Source organism: Oratosquilla oratoria, chromosome 43 (genome assembly GCF_046742065.1).
Source record: "Oratosquilla oratoria isolate Oo_2021 chromosome 43, ASM4674206v1, whole genome shotgun sequence".
Lineage (NCBI taxonomy): Eukaryota > Metazoa > Arthropoda > Malacostraca > Stomatopoda > Squillidae > Oratosquilla > Oratosquilla oratoria.
The window spans coordinates 25498932-25523686 of NC_134819.1; the positions used below are offsets into that span (position 1 = coordinate 25498932).

The 24755-nt window shown below is 36.8% G+C and overlaps 1 protein-coding gene across 1 annotated transcript in view; it reads right to left on the minus strand.

Moving 5' to 3' along the window:
- LOC143021921 (FAD synthase-like) overlaps positions 1-24755 on the minus strand; it is a 50052-nt gene that overhangs the window by 10285 nt on the left and 15012 nt on the right. The window contains exons 5-10 of the mRNA XM_076179784.1: positions 10192-10335; positions 9900-10045; positions 5802-5890; positions 3854-3992; positions 2392-2565; positions 1108-1229 (exon numbers count right to left, since the gene is read on the minus strand). Of these exons, the coding sequence (XP_076035899.1) occupies positions 1108-1229; positions 2392-2565; positions 3854-3992; positions 5802-5890; positions 9900-10045; positions 10192-10335 (814 nt within the window). The remainder of the gene's footprint in view (positions 1-1107; positions 1230-2391; positions 2566-3853; positions 3993-5801; positions 5891-9899; positions 10046-10191; positions 10336-24755) is intronic.

A 24755-nucleotide genomic window follows, 5' to 3' on the forward strand; every position in this document is an offset into this window, starting at 1 on the left:
TTTGTAAATTAAAATGTATCAACGTAATATGCAATTTTGTGGGCAGAAATGAAAGTAAAAAATACCTTGCTACAAGAAAATATGCTAATGAACGAAGTCGGTAGCATAGGCTCGGGACGCCATCTTGTCGTCTGCCAACGTCTCTCACGACGACGACAACGAGGACGAGCAGGATGACATTTAATTTGCAGGTAATGATTTATTAAACACAGGTTAGGTTAGTTTAGTTTAGGTTAGACGAATTAATTTATCATCCTTTCATTTCTTCGACATCGGCATCTATCATAACAAACATGGTGTACCATTCGTCCGACATGACTTCGTTACTTACGAAATCTGTTTTAGCATTTTTTTTTCATTTCCGCTCACAAAATTGCATATTACGTTGATACATTATAATTTACAAAATTAATAATCAATTTTCTATTGTTATATTGCGCCCATGGTCGAAACTAAAATTTACCACTACCGGTATACACTGTACCCCAGGTAGTTTTTGCAGCTTGCAGGATGGTAATGTAGACCTAAGCTTCAGAACACTTTACCTCACAGCTAATATCCACCATACAAGTTCATTTATAACATCATACAAATTTGCCTCAGCCAACTTAATTATCGTACACGACGTCGTAACTTCGGGAGATTTACGTTAAACGACGTCATAAAGCCCGTCGTTACTCCGAGTTGTCGTTAACCGAGTAGGTCGTTAAACGAGGAGTACCTGTATATATATATATATAGCAAAAGACTTTTTCACCTTTAAAAGGGAGGTTGCCATCCAAGAGATGTACCCATTCCTCCTCTATTTGTTTCCTGTTTATCTTTGCTCCTTGTGGATGAAGGGCCATCCCTGTTCCCTGCTAACTGCCTAAGAAGCAATACAGCAAGACACAACACTACAGCAGGGCCCAACAGCCTATACTAGTTTACCCTCACCACTTTATTAATAAGGCAAATAAATTTATCTTTTCTGTCTCACATTCAAAGTTTAAACCCCATACTGTGTCTTAGGCACAATCACCCCTTCATATAGTCTTCTCTTTGTGTCCATCCCTAGATACCTATTTCTTATGACGAAAAATACAGAAGTAAAAACAGGGTTCAAACCTGCATAGGGGTCATTCCTCCTTGTTCCCATTATGACGGCTTTGATTTGGGGTTTCTGAACTAGAAGATTTGCTAGTGCTTCCTTCATGGGCCCAGGTATAACCATACAATCTAAATCATACCTATAAAGAAGAAAATAATCATATAAATACAATCACAAACACATCTTGAAACATATATGAAAGTCCTCATGCCCATATATGCACAAGTATATATATATGAATCCATTATAAAAGTAAAACAGGGGAAAGATTTGGGAGTGTTGATAAAAGATAACTTGTCACCTAACAGACAGGATTGTGGGAGATATATATGGATTGCTGCAGAAAATTAGAGGCTTTTGTATATGGATGAAGAGATGATGAAAAAAACTCATAGAAACTCAAGGATGGGTCTAATGCCAGATAGAGTTTGATAATTATCGCTGCACTTTTATTTGATACATCCTAGTAATGAAACCTAATGCTCTAATAGCTCTATTCCTGCTGCTAATATGCACTGTTTCCTGGATTTAAGGTCGGGACTCGCTAGAACTCCCAAGTCTCTCTTGCATTCAGTTTTCTCTAACAAAGTGTTATCTAAGCTGTACATGCTTACTGGGTTGTGACATTCCTCCCAAAACTCTAAGCAATCATTTAAATTGATAAAAAAAGCCTCTCTTTCTTCTACACTCTTCTCACTACCAGGCCCATATGCACTAACAAAGACCCACATCTTCCTTCTCAGTTTCACCTTCATCCACATTAACCTTGATGAAACTTCCTTTCCACTCCATCACATGCTTTCCTATCTCCTCACTAGTAGAGCCACCCCTTCCCTCCCTTGTCCTCTCCTCACTCCTGACACCCTCCACACTACACTCCCAAACTAAAAATCATCCCTCCCTTTCAACTTAATTTCACTCAATGGCAACACATCCATCTTTCTTCTCACAAAAATATTGCCTATCTCTTCCCTTTTACTCTCATCTGCAATACTCATGCATATTAAAAGACCCAAAACTTAGGGTTCTGTGTGGAAAACTCCTCCCAGACCATCTTATGCCTTCATTTTTCATAGGAATAGGGTTACAGAAAGCAGGATACCTAGTCCCATCACTATCCCATTTTAGCTGCCTTTTATGACCTGAGTGGGAAATATCTGTGACAGTATTCTTTCTCCTACCACAGGGGAAATATAAAAAATTCAAACTAGACACAACTGCCACCATACCTTTCACCAGAAAAGATGTAGAAGGGGCAATAAGAGAACTTAAAAATTCTCATGCATGTGATACAGACTTACCTTACTATGGATTGCTGAACAAACTCTGTAACCTGAGGGAAAGCATTGTTTTCTGTAATGTATACAGCCTGAAGCCTTGTGTTTGGAGACCTTCTCTGAATGATAGCCTGAGCTAAATGCAGCACTGCTAAGCAATCTTTCCCTCCATTGTAGCAAACTGTGATTTCTTCAGGACTGCAAAAGAAGAGTCCCAACAAAAGTGTCAAGAAATTGCAATAAAATTTATATCATTGCAATAACATTTTATGTATAAGTTTATCATATCTATATACATACATGTATATATGTATATATATATATATATATATATATATATATATATATATATATATACATATATATGTGACTGAATCAATTCTATATGTATTCAGATATTTCTGTTGAAGTACTTTATATAATTTCCAGGGCTAAGGAAAGCATGAATAAGAAAGGCTAGCGCAGAGAGTGTAGAAAGCAGAAGTGGATAGAGCGAGTTTGAGAGGTAGACTAAGAAAGAATTGGGGTGAATTGGACTTTGGATGCATGTAAAATGTCTGTTGAGCATGGAAGAGAGTGAACAAGATACAAGTAAAAGGAGGGAGACTGTAAATAGATCAAAGGATTATGCAACCCAAAAGGATGTTTTTCAAATCTCCTTCATAATCAATTTTGAGAAGATGTGGAAGATATTGCCTCCAGTGAAGTTGTGAAGGCAAACTAATCCTGGCTGTAGGGCCCAAGTAGTGTGAGGGGGGGGGGGGGCATGTTGCACTTTATCCTCATGGTATTGAGATGGGAGGGATGACTAAATGTATTTTATTTGTTCATATGCTGTAGTGGGGTATTCAGTATCTGGTGACATGCAGTCACTACTTTAAAGACTGTTAGGAGCACCCCAGCAGACCAAAGCCACACATATGTCTATATTAAATTAAATCTTTACTCACAAAGGAGTGATGTGGTACTTTTGTATTCCTACTGTCTCTCTTCTATGCTGACTATCTATTACTCTATCTCTTCCTTTTCTGATCTCTCTGTGATGGTAGGGAGGGTGGAGAAGAATGTCACCACTATGTTCCTATGCATGTTGCAGAAAGTAACTAAAAGGGATGAAGTGAGGGGGCTGGGGATTTCTTTGTATTCCTTTCCTATGAAAAGTCAAGGAATAAGAGGGTCAGGGAGAATTATGACAACCATAACCCTAGTAATTGGGTCAATAAATGGTATGGATGAGAGTAAAAGGGAAGAGATTGGTAATATATTTTGGAGAAGATAGATGGATGTGTTAGTACAGAGTGAAACAAAACTGAAAGGGAAGAGTGAGTTGGATTTGGAACATGATGGGTATGGTGTCTGGAGTGGCATGTGAGAGGAGAATGACAGAGAGGAAAGAAAGAGGGAGTGACTGAGAGAGGAGATGGAGGAGAGAGAAAGGAGAGAGAGGAGAGATGAGAAAGTGATGTAAAATACTGGAAGTCATTACCTGTATCTGGTAAAACACTGCTCAAGGATATCAACAGCTTCTTTAACTGGACTGCTCAAAGAAGGAACACTGGATATAAGGTTTCCAATGTGATATTCAGCAGATGAAATTGTGTCCGGGTTGTACTCAATTATTGCATCTGCAGACCAATAATGATTAAAATACAAATGAAGTACATAAAACTTAATAATATGTACAGAGGCTATCTACATAGGAGTGAAGATACAGAACATAACATTAAATCAATCTACTTTTTTTCTCTACTCTCCTTAACCCCTTTGTTGGAATTAATGATGGGTACCTGTAAGTGGTGATTTTGTGAGAGAAACAACTTATCTTGAAAACCTGTCAACACCTTCAACTATATCTGAAAGTGCATCACCAAAGGTTGACACTCAGTCTATGGACTAGGTCTAAGATCTCTTATCAACTTGCACTTCCTCCAGCTTTCACATTAGAGCTTATATTTGATAACTGCTCCTCTCCTACTCCCATATGCCAATTGAAAAAGAAACAGTCCTACACCTATACAACAAAGACAAGAGTCAAAATGTCTTTCTAGAGAGAACTATGATAAGATCTATGGAATGACATCAGCTGCTGTGGGAATACAGTTTTTCAGTCAGTGAAATTAAGCAACAATTATCATTATAACCCTTTTGCTACTAGGAGATTACCTATCTATCTATATAGCATGAGCTTTTTCTCCCTAGGAGGTAGCCAAGTCAAAGGCACATATTTGCTCCCACCCACCACCCTTACCTCCCTCTTATCTTGGCTCCTCATGGATGAGGGGTCATCCCTGTATTTCACCCACTGCCCTGTGTCAAACACAATGCAGGAAGACACAGTACATTCACAGCATAGCCGCTCCACTTAATTGGCGACCCCCACTCTGTCCCATTATGCAGCAAAGAAGATGGGAAAAGTCACTTCCGGTTTAGGCTGTGTCAAAATATCATTCACACATAAGCACCCCCTACCCCTCCCTTCCTTGCATAAGTATCATCTATACATATTCTTCACTCATCCGTATCTCCTGCCTTCTCCCTTCCTTGCTCAACAGACATTCCCCTCTTTCTCAATGCCCCCTTCACCCCATCCATCCATCTCATCCTCAATTATCCCCTCAAGTTCACTCCCTCTGCCTTCCACACCTCTTTTATTAATCTTTCATCATTCTTTCCATGTGTCCAAACCATTCCAATAATCTTTCATTAACCCTATCTCCTTTTCCATTGCAATCCTGATCCACCCAACCCCTACTTTTCCTAAACCTGTTCCTTACCAATAACGCCCTCTGTTCCTCTCCGAAACCTTTCAATTAAAACCCTCCCATAAGCCTTCCCAACTGCACTCAGCAAAGTGATCCCTCTGAAACTACTACACTCACATTTCTCCCATTTTCCAATGTAAAGCATATACAGGCACTTCTCCAGTCCTCTGGCACTCTACCCTCCTTTAGACACACATTAAACAATCTCACTAGCCAGTCCACAATTACTGTGCCTCCTTTCTTCAGGCACTTCACATAACACCCATCTAACTCAGGTGCCTTACATGTTCTCATAATTTTCAGAGCTACTTGCACATTATCTGTTCTTATCTCTCCTCCACTTTCCTCTCCCACCACTTAGTGCCTCCCACAGCTAGCACCAGTCCCTCCTCCACTTTCAACAACTCTCTAAAATACTCCACCCATCCTCCCCTTACTGCCTCCTTACCATGGTGATGAATAAAGTATCCTGATAGCATCCAGAATATAAGAATAAATGGCACCCTTATTGAAGAGAAGACACCAGACAAGTTGTAACCCCAATGATACAAAGGTGTCACAGAAATTAACAAGATATCCTGATGCCAGTCGGAACAAAAGAATAGCCACCTAGTATGGATGGGGCTAATTTGCACAATATTGAGTAAACTATTTAAATATTTCATATCTCACCTTTTCCTATTTTTCTCCTTAAAGCTGCTTCAGCTTCTTCAACCAGTCTAGGTTCAAAGGCTTCCATTGTTATCTTAGTTTTGTAGTAACTGTAGAAAGGAGTAAATATCTTCATAAAACATACAGCTACAGTAAACACATTAAAAATCAAAAGTAGAGTATCATGCAACCTATCACATAAATTAACCTTTTCTTTATAAAATCTGCCATTAGCAGATTAAATATATTTGTCACTGCCTAAAACTAAATCTACAAAGTATGCCATTAGGCTGAAAAAGTTAATCAAATCATTCACAATATCAATCTCTGGGCCACCTTTCAATTGAATCATATTTGCCATCATTCTGCAGGATTTCATGGAACTTTTTTGTATATGCAAGTACCTATGATTGGTCTTTAAACTTTGGAATGGTTCTAAAAATGAAATACCATAAAAAGTAGCACATTAATATCATTACAAAAGGGTACAAACTAATAAATTTTCTGCCTATGTTTCTGGTTAATTTATTATTATATATACAATTACCATGACAGAACACAACACATTTATGTATATCTCAACATCAAGCAACCCCTTAAGCATGGGGTTTGATACTCATAATTTTCTACAATGATATCTTGTGTGCAAAAACCTATGAATGAAATGGATCATGTATCTAAAAATAAGCACTTTCGTCACTTTCTGACATTTTATATCAACCAATGAGGCCAACAATGGGTATCTTGAAGTGGTGGTCCTGCAAAATAACATCTGAGAATCATCTCCTTGCCACCCACCTTCAAAATCTGTCTACATCTTCACCTCTATCTAAGGCAGAGGTTCTCAAACTTTATTGCTTAGTGGTGTACTAACGACATATCTTGGAATTTGACGGCACACCAACTCTACAGTCAGTGTAGTGTAAGTTTGGTACCTATTCCACTGACACAGAAATTCACACCTGGTATAATATAAGTGTTTACCTAGTTGTATTTTACGGGATGGGAGCTATGCTCGTTGTGACCTGTTTTCGTATTGTATGAATATGTGCATGCATACACATGTAATAATAATAGTAATAATAACAACACCAATAATAATAATAAATCTAAGTACACATACCTAACCATAAAAATTACAAAGTGCGCTTAGGGGATAGTTGTGGCACACTGTATGAGAACCAGTGAGCTACGAGAACAATCCTAGGGAGCCAGCACTCATTCTGGACTGGGTTCAGGATCTCCCTCTAACAACTTCTACTATATTTTCTCCATCTTTTCATACAAAGAGAGCTGACAACAAGTGTTGCCCTCCTACTATAAACTAGTGACATGAAAAGAGTCCCACATTAATACAACTCAAACAATTGTCAAGCATTTCTTCGGTAAGAGATCTATGCGAGGACCTGAGAACTGCTGCCAGCCACTGTAGGGCTGTGGGTTTCCAGTCAGTGATACTCAAGGCAACAATTATTATTGTTATATATATCATCCTGTCTACAGCAGCAGGCTATTACAATAATGTCACAATTTGTGATAAATTTCTTGCCTCAGTTCTCTACTGTAGCAGACCCATGACTTCAAGGAATCTAGCCATGTAAGTCACTCAGTGAAAATATTTTGTGCCACTGTCAGGCAAGACTAAAAGGAGAACAGCATAGTATAACATGCTCTTTGTTTTCTTGTGTGATGGCTGCACCTGGGGCAATTAACCCCTAGAAAATGATGATGCCTATGTAAATGTCATGAGCCGTTAGTAGGTATATGAGGATGCTAGTGTCGGTGTCCTGATTATATTTATTTTGTAGTTGTAGATGAGTGACCTCCATATTCTGTGAACAGTATTGATTGCATTTTCTGTGGTTACATTTATTCAGGATCAAAGAGAACAAGTATAACACCATTAACTTTATATCTTGTAGTAAACATATTGTGATGCATCATCGTACATCAGGCAGCCTAATGTGTGCATGAATATTTGACTTGTATTGAAAAGGCTAAATGTCTCTTGCCAGGGCAACTCTATGTTGGTACTGTTTTAATGTAAACTGTGACCTGAACATAGACATTCCAGAGCACATCCTGCTTGTCTTGAAAGATGTCCCTTCATTGGGATGATCTCTGGAGGAGTTTGGTGAAATACAGAATTTGGCAATCTATTGTGGAGTGTTTGTTCTGTGATATGAGTGTATATACATATATATATATATATATATATATATATATATATATATATATGCATATGTAAGTGTGAGTTCAGGAGAAAAATGGTAGAATCTACCATTATTGAATATCAGCCCAATATGAATATTTCAAAGGGGCAATGGTCCCTGGATATAATGTCCGGACTTTTCATCTCTAACTTACTAAAAACACATTTACCTCCTGACCTCACATATGGAGTGAGCCGAGGGTAGAGACCTCATCCCATGTCCCCCCTTCTTATGTCAAGGTTGCTACTTAAGTAACACACTCTCTCTCTGAATTGTATCTACTGAAGAGGATTGCAGTATGCAATTGAAATATATAGATTCCCCGTTTCCAGTCTTTTCTACTCCAACAGTGGTTTCTATGTGATATATGTATATATTTGTATGGACATACTGTGAGGTACTGGAGGTTGGCTATTATAGAAGCTGGAGTAAAATACTCCTGGAGTTGTTTTTACACTGCATTTGATGGACTGTGTGTGATGTTATGTGGGTGGGTTTGAGGAATTTTGTAAAGAAGTTTGTATCTATCATTTTCTTGAGCTGCTCAATAGGAGGGATTTTGGTTTCTGTGTGTAGATGTTCTATTGGTGTCATTTTAGCATAGCCAGTTACTATTTCCTATACTTCACTTTGTGTTGCTTATCAGATGTCCGTTTTTCTATTGCTGGATATGATACTGTAGATGCACAGTTAAGTATATTTCTTATGAGCTATGTACAGTGATAAGTATTTCCCTCTGCTGTCCCAATCCTGTGCATTCAAATTTCTTCAGTATGTTCTTTGGTTTATTTACCTTTCCTATGTAAGAGGAAGGTCATATGAATATCAAATAGAAACTCTAATAGGGTTTTTGTCCAGTGGAAGAAGTTGACTTTTTATTATAACCAATGTGCGTTTTCTAGATTCATGGTAGTCAGAAGTAAGTGGCATCTCTGATTTTTGAGGACTTCTCATGGGATGCAGACATTCTGTTTTGTTAGATATAATTCAAGCATAATAAGATGACCCACGCCCAGACAATTCGTCCACAACCTTTCCTAGTGTAGTTCCTTATACTCTTGTCATACTATATTATGTTTGCTGTACCCTCTTTTTTGTAATTTACACTGAAGATGTAATATACGAAAGCACTCTGCTCTGTTTGTTTATTTTCTTAAGTGGTTACCTTGCATAATAAGATGAATCTATGTATTTTCAGCTACTATTCTGTAGTTGTGGTGTTGGGCTATTATTGTCTGAGCATATTTCATAACAATAAGCAGTATCTCTTAGGAATTCTGATGGGATGAAGATATTCTGTTTTGTGTCAGCCACAGTTCCAGATTACTGAAGTAAATTTTTGTGTTTTCTGGCTGCTATTTTGTAGTTGTGGTGTTGGACCATTATAGTGACGGCACAATTCTTAACAAAAGAATATGTATCTACAGAACATTTTCAAATGGGCTAAATACACACTATAACTTCTATAACAAAAGAAAAAAGTACACACCAAACATGGTGAAAATATTTTCTTCAAACTATGACACCAGAAAAAAAAAATAAAAAAAAATGAAATAACTGACACTCACCTCATAGCTCTACAGTATATCCACTACTAACCACACATTCTTTACAAATACTAATGCTCTGAATCTTATCAACTTTAATGATAACCACACACGTGGGTATTGCCAAGTAATGTGTTGGTACAGCTTGTAAGATAATCATGATAAGCACGTTTTTGACACGTGTATTAAGCTATTGTCATTATGGAAGTAACTAGCACTGATACATGCAGCTATTGATGTCACAATACAAGATGATACTGATTTATTGACAGCCAATGAAATGTTATGAGTGAAAATGAAAATCCCCTTGGCTACTGCAATGACAAGAATGTGCATAGGTGCTTTACAAAACTACTTACCTATGAAATAACTTTGGATATGAACCAAATGCGACATTTGGAAATTCCTTCACTGTTTCATTGAGAGTTGTAGCAAATGCCACTTCATCCTCAGCCAAGAATAACTTTCTCACATGAAAACCAACCCCTGGGCGATAGAACAAGGTCTGCAATGAAGTTCAAACAAAAATAATTTACTTTCACTTATTTCATAAACTTTTGATTGTTGATATATAGTCTCATAAACAATAAATTGATGAGTAGATACAAAATTAAGTAATAGTAAAATGACACAAATGAAAATTCTACAAACCTTCCCAAGCAGGTCAAAACCTCTTTGAAGCAAGTGTGGAACCCCTGGAAAGATAGTGACGTTTCTTACACTCACTACAGGATATACACTTTTGATTCCTTTAATCTTGTCTTCACCATAGTGAAGAACTGCTGATTCAGGTACCTGTTTTGATATCAGAACAAGAATATAAAATGAAGTATTCATATCATGTATCATAACTGGTGGCTACCAAAATATTATCTATATAAAGGGCTGAGATTTAACGCTGAATGTGAGATATTTTTTCCTCACCTGTATGCTTGGCAGCAGCCAAAATATCTACGAGTAAAAGAAGTAACATTTTGGGTACAAAATGAGCATGGACATGCAGTTACATTACTGCCTGGAAATAAAAAGCACAGAAAATTCAGAGATATGATTAAAAGAATTGGGAACAGTTCAGGATGGTTAATGTATTTATGGGAGTCAACTTGATTACAGGTAGGTTGATAGGATTGGTGTTACAGTACTGAGTGTATTTATTTGGGACCAGTTGCAGTGCCACAACCAAAGTGTTCTGACTGTGGCAGTGGGAGATGTCAGGAGAATGATTGTGATGGGAGAGGAGAATGACAAAGCTATAGCAAAAGAGGAGATACAAGGAACACTGAAAAAAGATGAAAGTTGGAAAGACACATGAGTTGAATGGCTGTCACATGGAATATTTGAGAATGGGTGGAGTAGTTGTAGTTACTGTGGAATAGCTAGTGAAAATGTGTTATGCGTGTCTATGGTAAGGAAGTTTATTGGTGGATTGGAGACATGTATGTATAGTTCCACTATACAATGGGAATAGGGGCAAACAAGAATGTAGTAATTTTAGTGAGATCAGTCATCATATCACCAGAGTTAATTATGAACATATGACCCATCTCCACTCTGCCAGACTGGTACATATTCATAAACTGTTTGGCAACCCATCACAAAAGTGAAAGAAGAGAAAGATTTGGGAGAGATGATAAAAGACATATCAGCAGGATTGTGGGAGAGATGTATATACTATTGTAGAAGATTTAAGTGCCATTTCAGTATAGGGATGAAGAGATTTAAAAAAAAAAAAAAAAAAAAATCATCAAAACCTTGATCTGTCCCAGACTGGAATATGCGTTAGTGGCAGGGTCCCCACACAGAGTGAAGGATGTAAACAACAAGATTAAGAGAGTACAAAGGGCAGCAACCAAAATGATCTCCAGCCTGGCAGATAAACCATATGAGGAAATACTGGCTCTGCCAACTTTGAAAGATCAAAGAGAAAGAGGTGATATGATCACATTATTCTGGTCATTTAAGGGGATAGATTGTATTGACAGAAGGGATCTCCTAATTAAAGATGGGGGGGGGGGGCTTTAAAAGGTCATGGTAACAAATTAAGAAAGACCACATGTCTAAAGGATGTGAAGAAATAGTTTTCCATATAGATGCATAAATATGTGGAATAGCTTAGAAAGTGATACAGCCCTAGCTCACACAATACACGAGTTCAAATTTAATTATGATAATCAGAAATCAAGGATATAGATTAAGTTGGAACTGTACATGAATTTGAGGCTAGGTATGATAAAAAATTGGAGAATAGGAGACAGGACCGAACAAGCATTGCTCCTTTCCTGTATACTACAATTAGGTAAATATTAGCAACACATGGACATGACTAGAAAATATCCAGGGCAGAGGACCTCTCAAGTGCTATACTCCATTGATTGTGAGGGTTAACCAACAACATCAAATGTAGATCTGAGTTAAGGGTATTCTTGAATACTACCAAAAACTAATTGCTACACCACTATGTTCATTTACATTGAATCAGTGTTCTAACTCCTGTCAATCCATATGTTACTCTTTGCTAACTGCTGCATACAAAATTATATCATCAATAATTATTTTTCACTGCTATCAATCCATCCCATGGGTATAGTGTGTGTGTGTGTGTGTTTTGAATAAACCACCTCCTTACAAGGGAAAGAAAGCCCTTAGTTACATGTGCATGCACTTGCTGTAAACAAGTCTACAATCTATAATTTGATCTTATCTCTCATATCTTATTAGCATTGGCTGACATTGACACAAGATCTTTTTACTTCCTACTTCTTAGTTCAAAATTATTAACATTTTCATTTCATCATTTTCAAAGTCTACATCCACTTAATGCTAGTTTGTTCTTTACACTAGGAACTAATAACCAGATAAACCCAATACTATAAGTGATTACAAAAGGCAAACTCCAATTTTTTTTTGGCTACCTCCCAGGGAAAAAAAGCCTTTGGTACATGTATGTATGTACAAAAGGCAAAGGAAATGTATAGTTAGCTTCACTAGTACAGTGTAGTCTTCTGCAAAGCTAAAGCTTATCTCTTTACATTAAACCCTTTAATATAAATAATTCTACTAGGTCTTAAAACTAGTTGATAAAACCACAACACAAAGATTTATTAGTAGTTCAAGGTTCATTAAAGTGGTTCATGTACCTTACAAAATTAGTTCTAATCATGGAATAGAAAATATGTGCCAAACAACATGAAATATCAGATAAGATAGCAGTTTTTAGGACACCAACTGATAACAGCCAATGATAATATGAATAAAGTTACCCAATAATGAATTCCGTGTTTTATAAGACATCACGCTTGACAAAAAAAAAAAAAAAAAAAAAAAAAGACCGCGATGATTTTGATTCAGTTTTCTTACTTCAATATCCATATCCTGGTATGAAGCAAGATAGATGAATACAAACCTAATAGATTTAACCAGGGAAAGCTCTAGATTAAAAAGAAACTAAAAATGGCAACAAAACAAATATTCTTCTAAAGAGAAGACCAGTCTGATTAATTTTTTTTTACTTCAATATCCATATCCTGGTATGAGGCAAGAGAGATGAACACAAACTTTAAAGTCTAACTATACATGATTGTGTGAATTCCTTACCTTACCTTGGGGAAAAATCTGGGTCAAATGCTAAACATGATCATGAAGTAGGAATTGAGATAAAAGAATGGACGAAATATGGTCATATCCTTGATCAAAGTGTATGTCTGACATCCTAACCACTAGCCTTTATACCTTCATTTCGTCCACCCACCTTTTCTTTGGTCTACTTGTTCTTACTTCCAGTACCATAGATCTATGACTATGTACTTTAGTTAGACAATATGAGTCTGCTAACTTCCTATCTATATATCAAAAGGCATTTTCCCCCTTGTAAGGTAGGTAGCCAGCCAAGGCATACTTAGGCTAGGCTACCTTCCAATCATTGACCTTAATAGGTTGTTGGTTTCTCCAACTATCTTATTGATATGTTTGTTTATTACTCTAAGGTCTCTTTCTGAGTTCAATTTTTTTTTTAACTTCTTCACCAATTTTAGTTCTCGATATTCTTTTCTTACTTTTTCCAAACTCCATTATATTACATTTTTTTTACATTAAAGTTCACTTCCCACTTTTGACTCCATGTCCAGATTTTGTCTAGGTCTATCTGTAATAATTCACAATCTTCCTCTGTATTTAAGTATTTTTGTGTCATCTGTGAAGAAGTTCATATAACATTCCACTCCTTCATCCATGTCATTAATATATATGGCAAGCTTGATTGGAGCCAATACCAAACCTTGCGGGACACCACTTATCATTTCTTTCTGGGTTGAATATTTGTCTCTAATTACTACCCTCATTTTTCTCCCAGTCAAAAAGTCTTTCATCCATTCCAATAATTTTCCTTTGATGCCACCTATCCATTCTATTTTTCTTATTTGTTTTTTGTGTGGTACTTTATCAAATGCTTTTCGTAGATCTAAGAAAGCACAGTCCGCCCATCCATCCCTTTCTTGTATTATTTCTATTAGTCTCAAACAGAAACAGATCAAGTTTGTTGTATATGATCTTCCTTGTCTAAATCCAAATTTATTTGGATTCAGTATATTTTTTTCTTCCAGATGTTTAACCCATCTACTTTTGATAGCTTTTTCACATATTTTTGCTATTGTACATGTAAGGGAAACCGGTCTGTAGTTGGTTGGATTTTCCTTGTTCCCTCCTTTATATATTGGTACAATATTTGCATTTTTCCATTTCTGTGGTACCTTTCCTTCTTTGAGTGTTTAATTATCTTGTATATTTTGTCTGTCAATTCCTCTATGCACTCTTTCAATATCCAATTTGCAATTCCATCAGGACCGTGTGATTTTCTGACATCAAGGTTTTTTCTTTGATCTCTGATTTCCTTCTGTGTCACAGTTATTTCCTTCATTGGGGGGTATCTCTCTCCCTATTTCCTCACAGTTTAGTGAGCTTTCAATTGTGAATACTGATTTGAAACGCTTGTTCATAATTTCAGCCATTTCTACTTCTTTTTATTCATAATTCCCTTGGCGCGGTCTTTCTATTTCTTGTTTGTTTTTTAGTTTACCATTTACATGCCTGCAAAATAGTTTAGGTTGTTTTTTGCATTTTTCTATTATATCTCTTTTCTTTTCATCTCTGCATACTTTTACATAATCATTTCTTAGTTTGATATACATTTGCCATTTACTTGTTTTTTAATTTTTTTTCTATCTTTTCCAAGCTTTGTCTCCTTTATCCTTAGCCTCACTACATTTTTTGTTGTACCTGCTTTTTATGTATACCATTTCTTGCTACTGTTGTGGTACATATTTGTTCACTCCCTCATTGTAAATTTCTTTTAGTATATTCCATTTCTCTTCCATCTTTGTTTCTTCATTTAGGAAGTTATCCCAATTTGCGTTTTGAAAGAATTTTCTGAGTTTCTCAAAATCCATTTTGTTGTACATTAGTCTTCTATTTCTATGTTTCTCATTTCTTCTCACGTCCATTTGCTCTTTTAATTAAAATTCTATTAGTACATGGTCACTCTTCCTTATTGAAGTTTTGCAACCAATTCTGTCCACAATTTCAGGCTCTGACATAAGTATTATTTCTAGTCTTGATAGTTCCTCATTGTTTATGTATCTGGCATTTTCCTTTACCCACTGAGTCATTGTGTATTCAATGGTCATATCAAGTATGTTTCCCCAGAGGTCTTCTCCACCCTTCACTGTCATTTCTTCCCAACATATTTTGAGTTAAAATCACCTATAATTACAATATTTCCACTTTTTTCAGTAAATTAGTTAGTTCATATTTTGTGTATTCCAACAATTTTGAATGATCACTTTCTGTCCAAGACTGTGTTTTGGGGGGCACATACATTACTACAAGTTTTCTACTTTTCATATCACTATTTTCAACTTTTACCATAACTGATTCCACATTGTTATTTCCTGCTGTTATCTTGGTCACATTTAAGTCTTTCCTAGTCAAAAATAATACTCCCCCACCCTGTTTTTCATTTCTAATTTTCATCCAATGATTGTATAGACCTTGTCCCACAGTATCTGGTGGTAGAGGACTTTTTAATTTCGTTTCTACAATTCCCATTGTCTGGTTTTTCTAATGCCAGATAGTAATTTAATTTGTTCAGTCCTGAAATCATTCCGTCTATGTTGGTATAAGCTATCTTTAATTTTTTCTTTCTTGTCTTTTTCTGTCTACTTTGTATTTTTTTTTTATATATACAATTTTCTCAGCCTCAGGTCCCACTCTCTCTCTCTCTCTCTCTCTCAAAAAAAAAAAAAAAAAAAAAAAAAAAAAAAAAAAATCGTTCTCGGTTCTCTTTTATTTTCTAACTTCCTTTTCTTTTTTTCATTGCTCATTTCTTTTTATATCCATACATTTTTGTAATGTTCATTATTTGCTAGTTTTGTTGTTCTCGGCAGTACTTCCTCTGCTACCATTTGAGACATAAGTTTTACTTTTAGTGGCCTATATTGTTTTTCTTTTAAATATTTTCCTATTCCATGCATTTCCTCAATTTCTTTATATCCTGTCCCTCCTCTTGAATCTCAGAATTTCTTTAGCGATCTCTTCCTCCTCTTTATCTCTCTGATATCTAGGTACATCATGTTTTTTAATACCATAGATTACAATGCACTTTTTTTTATCCAGTGTCCCTGACCAAATTTCCTTTTTCCTTATTACTTTAATTACCATTTCCTTAGCATTTTCCTTGACTTGTTGCTCAACTATTTCTTTAAAAGATAACTTTTTATTTTCCTGTTCTACTTTCTGTTTCTTTATTTCTTGGAAATCATTTTCTTTGATCTTCTCTTCCACTTTCTCAGTCACTGCCTGTATTTGACATGAGGAACTAAGTGGATGACCTTCACTCAATCCTCATCATCTACATCTGTACGGCCATCTTTAAAAGCTCTCACCCATTTCCGCACCATCCCATCACTCATAATGTTTTCTTCATACACTTCACTGAACTGACAATGAATTTCAGCCGTTTTCATGTCTTTAGCAGTAAGAAAACTAATCACGGTGCGTATTTCACAGTCAGTGGCATTCTCAACTGGAGGCATTTCAAATACTCACAAACTTAACACGGTCAGATGATTCTGTAATTATGTTCAAAAGTAGACTACAGTACAGGCTTTCATGTAAAAATAAAATTGTTATGAAAAATCTACTTGTTAATTTTTTATTTCAAAACAGTACTTAAAAAACACGCCTCATATGTATGTATTTTTTTTACCAAAGGAACCTTGACCCACCATACTTGTATAGGTTCTCTCAGTTTTGTCTCCACAATTCCCATAATGTCTGGTTTCTCTATGGACAAATAGTTGTTTAATTAATTTATTCCACAAATCACACCATCCATGTTTGTATATGACACTTTTAATTTTCTTCTTCTTTTTTGTTTGTTTATGTTTCTATTTTTATGATGTATCATTTTCTCAGTCTCAGATCAAAAAAAAAAAAAAAAAAAAAAAAAAAAAAAAAAAAAAAAAAAAAAAAAAAAAAAAAAAAAAAAAAATTCAGTCTCCGATCTTTTCTCATTTTTTCCTTAGCTTCATTTCTCAGTGCCCTGTCTTTCTCTATTTCATCTTCATTCATTTCCTTATTTATCCACACATTTTTGTAATTTTCACTGTTAGCTAGTTTTGCCACTTTTGATAGTATTTCTTCAGCTATCATTTGAGTCCTTACTTTGATTTTCATTGCCTTGTAGTTTTTTCTTTTGAGTATGTACCCATCCTATGCACGTCATTGATTTCCTTCTCCAAATCCTGCCCCTCAACTTGTAACGCTTTCAGTATCTCCTTCGCAATTTCTCTTCTTTTCTCTTTGGTATTTGTGTACATTGTATTTTTCTTTGATCCTGTAAACCACAATGCATTTCTTTTTGTCCACTGTGTCTCTCACCCAGTTTTCCTTTTCTTTGATTACTTTAATCACTGTTTCCTTTGTGTTCTCTTCTACCTGCTGCTGTGCTATTTCTTTGAATGAGAGTTTTTGATTTTCACGTTCCTGTTTCCACTGATTTTCTATTTCATTAAGATCAGTCTCTTTGATTCTTCCACCTTTTCGGTTACTGCTTGAACTTGTTCTTTGACCTCTTTCTTCAGTTCTTTGTTTTTGTTTCTAACTTCATTTTCCTTTCTTTCATTTTATCTTTTAATCATAATACACTTTTTAGATAATTTAATTCTCTTATTATCTCATCGTTACTTGTGGGTAAGTTTGATACCTCTAAATGCAAAGCTTTGTGGTCTAGTTTTAAATCAATTAATTCTTTTGCCAAGTTGTTGATGCATTGATTCCTTATTGCCCTGTTAATCCTAGTATCTCTTTCCATGTCCATAATTTTATCCATTGTTCCTCTATCCCTCCGAAATTCCGAAAATACTTCAGAATCGTTGTCTTTGGAGTTACAATAATACATGTTTTCTTTGGGATCACTCCCAGTGGTGACTCCACTCTAGTCATATCCAATTCCCTCTTAGTTGGTTTGTTGATTCATTTTTCATCTTTACTACCCGCCATTCTGTACTAAAAACTATATTTTCCAAGAACTGGATTGGATATGTTACTGGTTACATGAAAACATAATGCTACATCCTGAAAATAACAAGGCATTTTTCCTGATTCAGCTACAAAGCGCTAGGTCAGAGCTTTATGTTTGGACCTCCTCCCTCTACAATGACGCGTGTGTAGTGTTTTTTTTTTCTTAACCACTTTGGTTCAATGACGCCTACGTAGATGTCATGAGGCATGAGTGGGTACACGAGGATGCTGGCATCAGTGTCCTGATTATATATTATTTGTAGTTGTACACGAGTTACCCTGATTCTGTGAACTGGTTTGATTATGTTTTCTGTGTTTATTATTACTCAGAGTAAAAAAGAACGAGTAATACAGCAGTGACTTTATATCTTATAATGAGAGTAGTGTGATGCAGCGTGTGTATGGCAGCCGATGCTGCGTGCAAGAATTTGATTTGTGCTGAAGTGGTTAAGAATGGCCAGCAGATTTTGCTTGAAGTAAGCTGCCTCAAAAACAACTTCCATAGAGATTATCATTATTTTTGTTATTATTTTCTATTTGTCTGAATTGGCCATATGCAACTCAAACCCATCCAGTTAAGATATCCATGCTGTGAAAAGATAATATTGTTCACATCAACATACATATACCAATGGCTTTTTCCCCCTTACAAGGGAGGTAGCCAAAAAACAAAGGGATAAAAACTAATTTCACCCATTCCATCCCCACATAATCCACTCCCATCTCTCCCTCTTATTTCGGCTCCTCATGGATAACAAGTCATTCCTGCATCTCGCTCACTGCCCTGGATCAGAAGTAGTGTCGTGAGACACAGCACATCCATAGCAAGGCCACTTCATTAAATCGGCGATTCCCCCTCTCCATCCCCTCATGCAGAAAAGGAGAAGACGGAGAGAAATCCCTTTGGGCTACATCAACTTTTCACATATATTCCCTCACCTACTTCCCCTCATGCATCACAGCATCATCTATACACAACCACTCTCCATTCACCCCTACCTTCTGTCTTCTCCCATCCTTCCTTAACAGACATTCCCCTTTTCCAATGCCCCTTTTACTCCATCCATCTCATCCTAGGTCACCCCCTCGTGTTTACTCCTTCCACCTTTGTCTTCCACACCTCTTTTACTAATCTTCTTTATATTAACAATAAGGATTAAAGTGTTGACTTGTCATTTAAAATATGTGTGTGGAATAACCTTATAAGAAAAGAATAAAGTCATAGAAGAAATCAGTGTATCTAAAAGGAGATTTTTTTTTTGTAACCTTGCTGCATTATAGAGGACTGCAATGGTCAGATAAAAAAAAATCCAGCTTATTACACTGGGAATAACACAACATTGGAAGAAAAGATAAATGGTATTACACCAGAACCATATGCATTCACAAAAATGCACATCCCCCATCCCAGTTTAACTTTTGCCACCATTAACCTCGAAAACACTTCTCTTCACTCCACACTATCGTATCTTATCACTTACCAACTGAGCCACTGTTTCCCTCCTTTGATCCTTCATTCCTCCTGACACCCTCCCATCACATTCCCAAACCCAAACTCACCCCTCCATTTCAATTCAGTTTCACTCAGTGTAAACACATCCATCTTTCTCACAAATAAATCCCCAATCTCTCACCTTTTACTCTCATCTGTACCACAACCACACACATTTAATGACTTAATTTTATGGGTTTTGGTGTCCTAGATCCTCTTATGCCTTGGTTCTCATAAGGGTTTGACGGTGGGTAACAATACTTTTGTAATATTCCATATATAAGTTGGTCAAAATGGGTGAAAGATTGAAATCCATACTACAACCATTCTTTTGTCTATAAAATTCATTCTGGAATGAAATGATTGGAAGAAACAAAATCAAACTAAGGTAGGAATTTATGTAACTGGAAGTGGGAATTTGTCCTGAAATGCTTGCAGATTGTATTCCAGAAAGGAAAGACCTCAACATTGCTATTGGTAAACAAAAAGACAATATTCAAACTGAGCATCCTAACATTTTGTACATTTTTTGTTTTTTATTTGGAAATAAAATGAACAGTTTTTAATATGAGAATTGAAAATTGTTCCCACATGAGGTGACAAATGATCTGCTAGCCATTTAGAAAGTTTGCTAGTATAGGAGCCCCAGTGGGATACCTACTTTATGTAATATAGGAAGACCATAAAAAATAGGGGAGCTTGGGATTTGTAGCCTTGGCTTTATTGATATAATCCAAATGATCTAGAATCACTACTTTACCTCCCTTGTCTGCTTTGGTAATAATGATTTTGTTCAAGCTCTTCAGGGCTGCCAAAGCCTCCCAGTGTCATTTGGGTAAACCACATTCACTCTAAAAGCATTCAGAAAGTCCAGGGCCACATCAACTGGCTGGTTGATGGACTACCAGGCATCAAGGCATACTCAGATGCATCCATCATTGTTTTTGCTAATACATGGGAGGATCATATGACAAGGTTGGAAAATTTACTCAACAGATTGGAGCAAGTCCAACTTATTATAAACTTGAAGAGGAGTGCCTTTGGCAGGAGCACCACCGAGTACCTAGGACATTGAGTAGGACAGAACTGCATTTTGCCATTATAAGCCAGGATGAAGGACATCATAGGCTACAATGTCCTGAAGACAAGAGGCATCAGATGACTTATGGGCAGGTTGGGATTCTATCAAAGGTGTTGTCTAAATCTTATACATGCTCTCTTGTGGCCACTGCAGGTGGGATAAAGGCACAGATGCAACCATTGTGGAAATAAAATGAACAGTTTCTAATATGAGAATTGGAAAATTTTCCCACAAGAGGTGACAAATGATCTACTAGCCATTTAGAAAGTTTACTAGTATAGGAGCCCCAGTGGAATACCTGATTTATGTAACATAGGAAGACCATAAAAAATAGGGGAGCTTGGGATTTGTAGCCTTGGCTTTATTGACATAATCCAAATTATCTAGAATCACTACTTTACCTCCCTTGTCTGCTTTGGTAATAATGATTTTGTTCAAGCCTCCCAATGTCATTTGGGTAAACCACAATCACTCTAAAAGCATTCAGAAAGTCCAGAGCCACATCAACTGGCTGGTTGATGGACTGTCAGGCATCAAGGCATGCTCAGATGACATCACTGTTTTTGCTAATACATGGTAGGATCATATGACCTAGGACATCAAGTAGGATAGAACTGCATTATACCATTAGAAGCCAGGATGAAGGACATCATAGACTACAATGTCCTGAAAACAAGAAGAGGCATCAGATGACTTATGGGCAGGTTGGGATTCTATCAAAGGTGTTGTCTAAATCTTGTGCATGCTCTCTTGTGGCCACTACAGGTGGGATAAAGGCACAGATGCAACCATTGTGGAATGCAAGAAACTCTTATCCACCCTTCCTCTCTTGATAACTCCTGATTATAGTAAGGCATTTAATCTACTTTGTGATGCTAGCAATATTGAAATGTGTGCTATAATAGCCCAAGAGCAAGATGGTGTCATGAGGCCCATCTCATTCATGTTCCAAGTATTAAAGGGGCTCAATAATTGAAAAGGAGGAACTCAGCCTAATAGTTGCCTTCCAGAAATCAAAAACAGTTCTAAAGAACCATACTTGAGATTAGAATGCCTTTGCACAGAAACCAAAATCTTTCCCAAAGAATATCACACAAGAATGAGAGGCACATACTTTTACACATGAGCCCTCAATCCTACTTACCCATCTCACTATATCACACAAGCACATAAAAAAAATCAGTGTTCTAATCAAACATCTATAAAACTTTTTTCACCTGCACCACAATACACGTCTATAAAAAACACATTCACACTCAGATCACATAGAATTATTCTAGCACCATTTATACTGGCCCTTCCCCATCAAATCCCTCCAGAGATTAGCTCCACAGAAACATCCTTCCTACGAGAAGCAAAAAACACTCTTTCACAATTGCATTTGGGTCACCATCTTGCACAGAATAGGCCTGGCCACAGGAATAAACTGCTCCAGATCTAAACATCACACAGAAGACATTGAACTTCTTATATTACACTGCCCCCAACCTAGTCATACGCTGATAACAACACAGTATTTCTTCTGTGAGCGACTAAAGGGACACAAGAAATACAGAAAGAACTGAGGTCAACCAAAACGCAAAGTGAGGGAGGTGAAGAGGGGAGTAGATGTAAATTGCAGTAGGAGTTTGATGGAAAATTTTGCATAAGAACACAGGAATGAAGGAGACTGCAAGGCAATCCATGGCCATCACCACCTGTCATCCCCATCCATAAAGTTGTCTAATCGTTTCATAAAATAACTGATAGTTTTAGTGCTCACTACCCAGTTACTAAGTCTATTCCATTCGTTGACCACTTTATTGGTAAACCAGTTTTTGCCTATTTCATTCTTAACCACTTCAGTATGATAACGCCTATGTAGGCCTCATGAGGCATGAGTGGGTACATGAGGATGCAGGTGTCAGCATCTTGATTAATATTTTTTAGTTGTACATGAGATTCCCCCTGGATTATGTGAGCTGATTTAATCACGTTTTCTGTGTTTATTATTATTCAGACTAAAAGAGAACAAGTAAAGCGAGTAGTGTGATGCAAATTACGTATGCCAGCCAATGCTACATGCGTGTTGGCATTGTGTGGCAGGTTGGAGCGAAAGGCGTTTGAGTTTTTCTTCATTATTTCTCAGCCTAGTCTAGTCTAATACATCAACTGCCGGCCAGCCCCAAAGAAACGTTTGGAGGATTGCCAGACTTTCCTAGCTAAGGTTTTTAGAAGGCAAAAAGAGCATTCCATACGAAAGAGTGCCCAATGAAAAACATGGAGAAAGGTGCCACTCTTGAGTGTTGCCAAAAAAAAAAAGGGGTTTCGAAGTGAAGACCATTGTAGACCTTTGACTCTGTTCTTGTCGCATCAACACGGTTTGTTTAGAATGTCCTGTGGCGCTCTGATATATGGGCCTAGAGTGTCCTGTGGTGCTGTGATGTATGGGCCCAAAGCTGTTCCATGCTTGGCTGAAAAGCCTCTTTGTTGTCTCTTCATGTTGGAGCAAAAGAAATCATCCGCCGCCTCACATTGGAAAGAAATCGTCCATCGCCTCACATGCGAGAATTTGAGTTGTACTGAAGTGGTTAAATCTAAATTTGTCCAAGTTGAATCCATTAATGCAAGTCCTGCCCTGTTGTCTTAATATGATGACCTCATTTGTGTCACCCTTGTTAAAGCCTTTGATCCACTTGAACACCTCTATTTGATCACCCCATACTTTGTGTCTTTCCAGGGAATGTAAATTAAGGTACCTAAGGCTGTCCTTGTAAGGTAAATTTCTAAGCCCATGTATAATTTTGGTCATTCTCCTCTGTACTGATTTTAGTGATTTGATATCCATTCTAGAGGACGGAGACCAAAACTGTACCACATAGTCAAGGATAGGTCTAACACCATATAGATTTTGATAATTACCACTGCACTTGTATTCATAACTGTCCTAGCAATGACACCTAATACTCTGTTAGCTCTGTTCCTGACACTAATACACTGTTTCAATATGAGTTAAATTCTCATGTGCAGCATCAGAAGCCTAATGTACGATGCATCACACTACTTGCATTATAAAACAGAGTCACTGCTGTAATACTTGTTCTCTTTCAGTCTGAGTAATAATAAACATAGAAATATGAATGTAGTAGCTTTAGAGGGATCAGTCTGTTAAGTGTTGATAGAAAGGCATACAGATGGGTGTTAATTGAAAGGATTAGGAAGGGAAACAGAAGGAATACATTGTGAATATGGAGAAGGCATGTGACAGTCAATAGGAGGCCATTGTGGAATGTGCTACAGAGATATGGGAAAGGGTAAAGTAAAGGTTGCTGAGGGCAAACAAAAGTTTCTGCATGAGTGAATGGAGAGAGTGAGTGGTTTGACATGAAGATAGGGTCGCACTAGGATTGTATAATGTCATCATGGTTGCTGAACATGTACATGGATAGGGTGGCACAGGAAATAAATGTGAGGGAGTTTGGAGATGGTAAGTGAGAATGAAGGTGAGTGGAAAGTGAGTCAGTTGTTGCTTGTGGTTGACACTATCCTTGTGGCTGGTCAGAGGAATGTCTAAGGTAGCTAGTGGCAAAGTTTGGGTGGGCATGTGAGAGATGAAAGCTTAAAGTAACTGTGAAATAGAACTGGATAGCAAGTTACCATTTTTGGATATTTTCTTATATAGAAGGAAAAGAAATTTTATGTTTGATGTTAGCAGGAAGCCTACTAACATCCTCCCATATATACACTATCATTCAGAACATCATAAAATCTATAAACTACTATTCAGAACATCATAAAATCAACTTTAGATTTTTCATACTTTCTGAGAGCTTTCAGGACTTGGAGTCCAGGATTTCTAGACGAGGAGGTCAATGAAATTTTTGACACAGCATCCAGCTTGAAATATCCAAAGAATATGGTGGATACATCCTTGAGAATGGCTGAGAAATCTCACTGTGGTTCAGCTCAAAAGGAATGTTTGTTTTAAAATCCTTCTGGTTCATCTCACTATTCACTGTCCCACCTTCATCCTCTTCATCCCACATACCATCTTTATGCAATTTATCACTTCCTCTTGGATACATATCC